The sequence below is a fragment of the Chinchilla lanigera genome, unplaced genomic scaffold (assembly GCF_000276665.1).
Source record: "Chinchilla lanigera isolate Chin_1 unplaced genomic scaffold, ChiLan1.0 scaffold00010, whole genome shotgun sequence".
Classification (NCBI taxonomy): domain Eukaryota; kingdom Metazoa; phylum Chordata; class Mammalia; order Rodentia; family Chinchillidae; genus Chinchilla; species Chinchilla lanigera.
This window is the reverse complement of record NW_004955411.1, coordinates 9,692,794-9,701,507: the sequence shown is the minus strand read 5'-3', so window position 1 is coordinate 9,701,507 and position 8,714 is coordinate 9,692,794. Positions and strand designations below refer to the sequence as shown.

Sequence of the window (8,714 nt, the reverse complement as noted above, 5' to 3'; positions counted from 1 at the left end):
GGCGCCGCGCTCGTCCTCACGCGCCTCCCCTTCTCTTCCTGTAGGACTGAGCACGGCCCGGTGGCGCTGGGCGGACGCTACATGGCAGAGGGCGAAGGGTACTTTGCCATGGCCGAGGACGAGCTGGCCGGAGGCGCCTACATCCCCCTGGGCGGCGACTTCAGCGCGGGCGAGTTCGGCGGCGGCGGCGGCGACGGCTTAGGCGGGCCCTGCGTGGACTACTGCGAAGGCGCCACCGCGCACTGCAACGTGCTGAGCTGGGAGCAAGTGCAGCGGCTGGACGGCATCCTGAGCGAGACCATCCCGATCCACGGGCGCGGCAACTTCCCCACGCTGGAGCTGCAGCCCAGCCTCATCGTCAAGGTGGTGCGGCGGCGCCTGGCCGAGAAGCGCATCGGCGTCCGCGACGTGCGCCTCAACGGCTCGGCCGCCAGCCACGTCCTGCACCAGGACAGCGGCCTGGGCTACAAGGACCTGGACCTCATCTTCTGCGCCGACCTGCGCGGGGAGGAGGAGTTTCAGACTGTGAAGGACGTCGTGCTGGACTGCCTGTTGGATTTCTTACCCGAAGGGGTGAACAAGGAGAAGATCACACCACTCACGCTCAAGGTAGAGCGGCTGGGGACGGGTCAGGCTCTGAGCGGAGACGGCGGGTGCAGCCGGCCGCGGGCGGCGGGCAGAGGGCCAGCGTGGGTGCTGCGAATCTGCTGCCCTCCTGGGCTCGGGAGCGCTTTTCCCTTTCTGTTTTTCTCAATGAGTGACCTGCGGTGCGTGGAGGCTAGCGAGTGTTTTCAGTTTAGTGGGAGGTTCAGCGCCGCAGCTCTCGTCCAGCTTCCTCTTCTGTCCTCCCTTCTCTTCCTTCCTCCTGGGGTTTAACTCTTGGCGTTCCTCGCGGGAATCTTGTCCTGAGTAGGTTCTGATAGGTGGAAGAATGAAACGATGTAAATAATTTTTTCGGGGGGGAGTGTCACTTTATGATCGAGTTTTTGGGAAGAAGGGAGCAACCTGAAACAGAACTGAGTCAATGGGTTTTTTATTGTACTGGAAAATGTGAATAGATTTCATAGCTGCTTTCAGCTGGTTCCCTGTGTGAAATATGTATTCGGTGGTTCTCCGTGTTGGTTCACATGTGCAGGGTAAAGTGGTGATACCCCCTCCCCCACAAGTTTTAAATCACGTTTTATATATAATTAGTAAAATTGAAAGCAGTCTAGCTTACACGGGATTATAACTGGACCTATAGAATGTCACGGGAGGGTCACTTCAGAGACTGATCACACTGATAGCTGTAGGGAGACTTGGACTGGGTGGCTGGGGCCAAGTCTGAGAGGAATAACGCAGTGCTGTATGCCCGAGTGTGTCTTTTGATAATGTGCCTTTTGACTGTTGTGTGGATATTATGCATATTAGACCATTTAGAAAAAACACATTTCAAAAGTCAGACATGACAACAGAGTCTCTTAGTACACTGTTTCGTCTGCCAAAAGCCTCAAACTATTACTTCTAGTTTCTTTCTCAGACAGTAAAACTACTCGTTAAACCTATTTTTTTTTTTTTTTTTGGTTCTGTTTTCAGAAGACTGTTTAAACCTGTAGGTAGTGTTTTGCTGAAACTTGCCAAGACAGAAGGGAAATAGCAAAATACTTCTCAGCTGTAAAGGGGATGTTTCTTTGCTATTTTGTCTAGGTTTGCTCATTTTGTTTTGTCTTTTGAATTGTAGGAAGCTTATGTGCAGAAAATGGTTAAAGTGTGCAATGACTCTGACCGCTGGAGTCTGATATCCCTGTCAAACAACAGTGGCAAAAATGTGGAACTGAAATTTGTGGATTCCCTCCGGAGGCAGTTTGAATTCAGTGTAGATTCCTTTCAAATCAAATTAGACTCTCTTCTCCTCTTTTACGAATGTTCAGAGAACCCGATGACTGAAACATTTCACCCCACGATAATCGGTGAGAGCGTCTATGGTGATTTCCACGAAGCCTTTGATCACCTTTGTAACAAGATCATTGCTACCCGGAACCCGGAGGAAATCAGAGGGGGAGGCCTGCTTAAGTACTGCAACCTCTTAGTGAGGGGCTTTAGGCCAGCCTCCGAGGAGATCAAGACTCTCCAAAGGTATATGTGTTCGAGGTTTTTCATTGATTTCTCAGACATTGGAGAGCAGCAGAGAAAACTGGAGTCCTACTTGCAGAACCACTTCGTGGGATTGGAAGACCGCAAGTATGATTATCTCATGACCCTGCATGGAGTGGTGAATGAGAGCACAGTGTGCCTGATGGGACACGAGAGAAGACAGACTTTAAACCTTATCACCATGCTGGCTATCCGGGTGCTCGCTGACCAGAATGTCATCCCTAATGTGGCTAACGTCACGTGTTATTACCAGCCGGCTCCCTATGTAGCAGATGCTAACTTTAGCAACTACTACATCGCACAAGTTCAGCCGGTGTTCACATGCCAGCAGCAGACATACTCAACTTGGCTACCCTGCAATTAGCAGTCATTTAGAAATGTCCCGTGGGGAAGCCATTTCGGCAAAAGTGGAAAAAAAGACAAAAAAAAAAAAAGGAGTAACCCACCCCTAATTGGGGATGTGTTTTGTGCAATGATGATATGCTCCTGGTTTTAAGCTTGGCAAAGTTTATGGCTCTTCTCATCCATATGGGAGCATGATCTATAAACCGTGACCCTCCTTAGTGGTCCCCTTCCCTCCCACTCAATTGGATTCTGCCTTGAAACAAAAGAGACCTAACATTTAAAGCAACCGGGTTCTCTTAAAACAAGGGACAAATTCTAGATGACAATATGGGTTTGCAGTAACTGCTCCCGTAGCTTTGCCATGGTGGGGGAAAGTGGTTGAAAAACTTTTAAGGTTGATTCATAAAAGGGGAACTGCAGAGGAAAACAGTCTCACCCCACCTTGTTTATTAGTTCAGGAGTTCAGATAGTAACAATACGGGAAGAAGGGGAACTCCAGCTTTGGGATTTTACCTGAGGCCTGTAGCGAGTGCTGTCTGTAGAATGATCCTGTTGGGCCTATAGAAACAACTTGCTCCGAATGGACAGTAGTGGGTTGCTGCAGTTCTGGTAACAGACAGCAGAACTTGTGGTGACACAATCCATTAATTCCAGCTGCGTACATAGCTCGCATTTTTTAAAATGTAAAATGCAAGCAAAAACAGCTGTAGTGAAGAAAATATGCTCAAGGACCAAAGATTTAACGGATAAAAACACCCAAGTACAGAGATAATAGAATAGAGTTACTATATTTGTTACACTCCAGTATACATCAAAGTGCCTGTTGCTTTCTGAAAATTTGAAGTGGAAAAATTATTTTATGGTTTAATAATAATTTTATTTTATCAGGGACTCAGAAGAAAATAAAACAATATATAAGCTTGTGAATGGAGGAGGAAGTGCCCTATTTTTTCTTGACAAATGCCTGTATAAAGTTGACATTGTTGGTGTGATGTTATCATAGGTACATGTGTATATTATGTGTGCATATGCATACATGCTGTATGTGTATATATATACACACTACAATGGCTATGATCTAGAACAGTGTATCAAATAGGAAATGTTTAAATACTGTGTGCTTTTATGTTTAGGATGACATGTAACATGGGCGTATTGCAATGATGAATTAAAAGCCACATCTAAACAAATTAAAGCAAACAAAGGGGGGAAATAAGTAATATATTTGATAAGAGCAGAGATTATACATTTTTGGTGAGGTTTCTGGGTTTTTTGTTTATTTTTTTTTGTGCGTGAGCCAGAAAATCCCACAAATGGCAGAGTGTTTGGCAGAACACTTTAAAAACAATATTTGAACTGCCATCTTGACAGTTTGAGCCCATTTTTTTCTCTTTGGAATAACTGCATACCTGCACAGTATGTCATCTTGTGGATCGTGAATCAGTGGTAGGCTACCTAAATCCTTAACTGCTACAAATAATTTCTGGTGATCTGAACACTACTTATAAATATTTAAATGAATTTTTAAATGAATGCATTCTGCATTTTGGGACCACTAGAATTTAGTAAATGTGAAATGACCCTTTTTAAAGAGTATTTGCACAATTGCATAAAGTTTATATATGAGATATATATTATATATAACATTTTATAGATTTATGCCAGTATGAAACATCTTCGATCTGGTTGTCTAACTGCATTTAAATATTTAGTACTGTACTTTAAATTTAATCACTTTGCATTAAGTCAAACCCAACTTTATTTTCTCTTTTCTAAGAGACCGGTTATACCCTTGTGAAATAAACTAGCATTACTATTTTAGTTTGATGACCGCTAATCCTAAAACCACCCCTCTGCCTACCCCTCTAGGCACTGGTCTCTGAAAATGCATTTGTTCAAACTAACACGTAAAAACCACATAATCCCTACCAACCCTAATGGAAGACTGCCTACTACGATAATTTCCCTGAAGACCCAACCAGAAAAATTTCGTCATTAAAGAGGGATCAGGGAAGGAAGTAGCGTTCTCCTGTTGGCAGTGTAATTTGTTTGTCTGCTACCTGGGCATCTGTCAGATGCTAAATACTGCAGCAATCCAGGTTAATCTGTCTGGATACCTGTGGTACATCTTTCTCTGAAGCCTCAAGGGGAACCTAATTGGTTTGCTATAGCAGCTTCCTGGTGAGTTCTGTCAGAGCTGTCCAGGCCCTGCACTGCCACTCACCATTTTCTAGGGAGCTGTTCTGCTGCCATGTTGGCATGGTCGCCTTCACCCCAGCCCTGGGTTTGAAAAATGAGTTGCAAAGTCCTAGGAAACATTATTCAACTTGCAGAATAAGCCTGGTACTCATCTGTCAGAAACCAGAGCTCTGCCTGCTTGGCTATTTGAACGTTTTCTACAAGAAAACTAAAGGAATGCTGAGGAGCGGAAGAGCCACTGGGGATCTGCTTTCTCCTCACCCCCACTCCACAAATGAGTTGTCTACCATTTTAAAGAGTGTGGAGGTATGGCCCTTCCATAGCAACAACCTGCTGTTAATTTCTGACAGGTTTTTGTTTGGAGAAGCCTTTTTTGAAAATACACTTTTCATTTATTTTCTCAAATATTTATATTCTTTTCTTGCTTACTTCAGGGTTCGTAGCTTAGTTAATACCTGGCATTCAGTTAGAACAGCCTGTACTCGACAACTTTCAGCATTTACTTTGAGACTTACATAATTTATTTCTCTCTTGTGTGTACTATAGTCTTGTGCATATGTAGTTGAATGTGCAGTGTGATATATGTCTCCGTGGGTGTGTGGCCTAAAAATTTGAATGTGTGGTGAGAGCTGTGTGTGTGTTACGTCCAAGAGAAGAACAGCTCTGAACTCCTGATTTGTGCCTGTGATTAGTTTGCTTCTGTGTGTATCTGGCCTAGTGTGCTGTTACTCTGAAATTAGGAAGAAGTCTTTTTCTTCTGGAAACTTCTCTCACCTGTCCAGTGTGGCGTGTCAGAGAACACTTACCTTGTGACATGCCCTCTTAAAATGTTTACTTCATCTGCGGTAAATCCAGCTGCTTCAGCAACTTCTACACCACGATGGACTTTTCCCTTCCAGAAATGGGATCAAGGATGTGCTCACTTTGGTACTGGATGGCCTATTTCAGTGTGGGTCCAAAAAAGGCAAAAATGGAAGGACTTTTGTACTCCAAGCCAAGAAGGAAATGAAATAAGTGAACGTACTATTTTTACCACCCCTTTCTGTTTGCTTATTGTTGGTTGCTTTACTGTGCATAAGGTTGTTAGATAAATATTGTGAATTCTTTTGTAAATGAAATGTATTATGTTGAAAGCCGTCAGAAACCGTCAAATATAAGCTTTTTTTGTTGTTGAAGATGAAGTGTGTTAGATGAAACCAAAAAGTAAAAAAAAAAAGTGACTTCATATATAGCACCTGTTTGAATATAATCTTTCTTTAAGATTTCTTTTAGCATAGCCTTTCAGCGCTAAGAAAGAATATATAAATTTTATTGTAGTACTGGCTTGCTAACAAAGTAAATGGTAAAGGTACAAAGTGGGAAGATGTCAGGGTGACTGGGAAGACTTGCTGGAAAGCTTTGCAGAATGAAGGAGGCTCTGCCTGCTGGCTATCTCTCCCTCCCATCTCTACAACCGTTGCTTACTCCGAGGCATCCTACTGCAGCAAGCTGCACCTTGGGTCACTCTTTTGGAATATTATGACTGTAGTGTGTCACAGGCAGAAAAGGAGTTGATTGAAAGTGGACTCTTGAAAACTGACAAATTTGAATCAGTGCTAGAGGGAACAGATTGTGAATTTTGTTTACAGCATCCAATATTTGGATTTTTTTGTAAATAAAAAGAAGTTATTTTTTTCTATGGATTTGTGTCTGCTGGTTTTGGTGTTTTGCCCTGGCTAGAGATGATGTCTTCTGAATCCCAAATAATGTCCCTTAGGAAGCACATGGCAGTGCATGGAGAAGACCAGCCTTCAGAAACAATCTGATTGGAGCACAGAAATGAACAGGTTGGGCTTTCAGCCAGCCCTTCTCTGACTGACTCAATGAGCTTCAAAAGAATCTAGCGGATAAGTGCCAAACTTTTGTGCATGAATTTAGCAGTGTTAAGTAACACAGAAGACAGAGCTGTTTTTTCAGTATCAGTAGAGACCCATGCTTAGCACTTGAGGGCTCTAGGAGCTCTGGGTAGGTCTTACATTTCATGAGTAACCCAAACACTGATTCCATTATCACTGATTACATATTTATTGCTCATTTGAAGTGTTGTCGGTTTATTCAGGTAAAATATTTGTAGCCAGGAATTGGAAAGGGAAATAGAGGGAAGAACAATCCAAGGATCTAGTACATTACAGTGTGTGTGTGTGTGTGTGTGTGTGTGTGTGTGTACATGCATGTACGCATGTGTGTATGTGCTTGATGCTAGTATGTCACCCTTGTGGCTAACATTTAGTGTAATCTCACCTGTTCAAATTGCTAGAAGGTGTATATTATCTGCTAATTGCACTTTTACGTGTGTATTTCTGAAGACTTTCTCAACACTAGCAGTATGAGAATTTGGAATCTTAGGCTGCAGTATGATGCATTTGTGGTTTTAAAGCCATTTAAAGCCTTGTTACATAGAATGCACGTTTGACATTGCTTCTATGAAAGAGCCACTCCTGGTATTAAATGCCAACTTCCTTCACACATAAAAGTATACAGCAGTTACTTGGTTTGATAGTGGTATCTGTGTGTCATTCCTTTCTTTGTGGTAGTCTTTGCATTCTAAAACTATCTTTGGTCATAACATAATTCTTTTTAATCAAAGACTGAATAAAGATGGTGTGTATTAAATTCTAGAATTGGATACCTACTTCCATTTCTACTCGATTACCAGGCTGCACCTAAGTACGCTTGGAAAGAAGGAATACTCCTTTCCTTAGGAACCTCGTTTCTTAAGCAATGTTCTTTGCATAAGCAAAAGGACAAATATTAGTACCAAAAATAGAAAAGAATTAAAATCAGAGCTTTTAAATAAGTGCAATGTATTTATAAATTGTTACAACATTGTTAAATTTTGTAGTTAAAACAAATATTTCTGATATTAAACTGCAATTTCCTCCTCATTGCCAAGTCTGAAGTCAATGATATGAATGTCCTTCAGTCAACTGGCAGGTATATTCAGGCAGGAGAGGGGTAAGGGAAGTGGTCTAGGTCATAACGGCTTTCACTTAGCAAGACCTAGATCTTCTTGTCTAATGCCATATTCTCATAAAACCACCCAGGGTTCCTTGGAGAAGTAGCCAAATGTAAATCCAGGGCCAGAGAAGGAAACACACAAAAGAACCTGAAATGTCTTGTAGTTTTGGAAAGCAAGGATATAAATATAAAAAAAAAAAACCAAAAGATAAAACTGCAATGATGAGGAGGAAAGTCAAAGGGACACAGGAGTAAACTGAAAGCATCCTATTGGTCAAAGCAACTTGAGCATCAAAATAACTGGTATTAGGTTATAACCCAAAGTATAAAATATTCATGCATCAACAAATGATATCAACAGTTATGTCAACAAAAGACTGAATACGTAAGTGAAGTAAAGAGGGGAATTTCCTGTATGCAATTTCAAATAATCTGTGAACATACTGCCCCCTCAAGGAGCAGAGATTAACACCTGGCATTTTAAATGTGAGCTATGCATAGTGACTTCCTTGCAAAGAGCACAGTACCCATACAGAAAGAAGGAGAAGAGAGTAATGCAGCAGGGAAGAAAGCTAATCAGTACTAAGCTACATGATCAAGGTCAACATGAAGAGTGCTAAGTCATGATGACAGCATGTACCTTTGTATGATGTGGTGAGAATGGCGCTTGACACAAACTTAAACTGAGGGGAATTCTGTAACATACCCATCAGTATTCCTTAAATCATTAAAGCAAGGACGTCTGAAAACTTCCATAGCTAAGAGGAACCTAAGAAACTAACAATGAAATATAATGTATCCTGGATTAAGATTCAAGAACACAAAATCACATTGGATAAAACCTAAAAAAACTGTGAATGAAGTATTATTGAGATGATGATTTCTCACTATTTGTTTATTTGTTGTAGTAAATGTAACCTACTAATGTAGGATGTCAATAACAGGAGAAACTGTATGTGAGTTGTATGGGCATTCTTTGTGTATTTTCACAGTATTTCCATAAATCTACAACTATTCTCAAAAGTTTATTGAAAATGAAG

The 8,714-nt window shown here is 41.8% G+C and overlaps 1 protein-coding gene across 1 annotated transcript; it reads left to right on the top strand.

The window, feature by feature from the left end:
• Positions 1-44: 44 nt before the first annotated feature.
• Positions 45-6,359, top strand: Fam46a (family with sequence similarity 46, member A; the record flags this gene model as incomplete). The annotated part of the gene is given in 2 exon segments (XM_005377679.2): positions 45-609; positions 1,721-6,359. Coding segments are annotated over 2 exon segments (1,305 nt in total). The 3' UTR covers positions 2,498-6,359.
• Between the last annotated feature and the right edge of the window lie 2,355 nt (positions 6,360-8,714).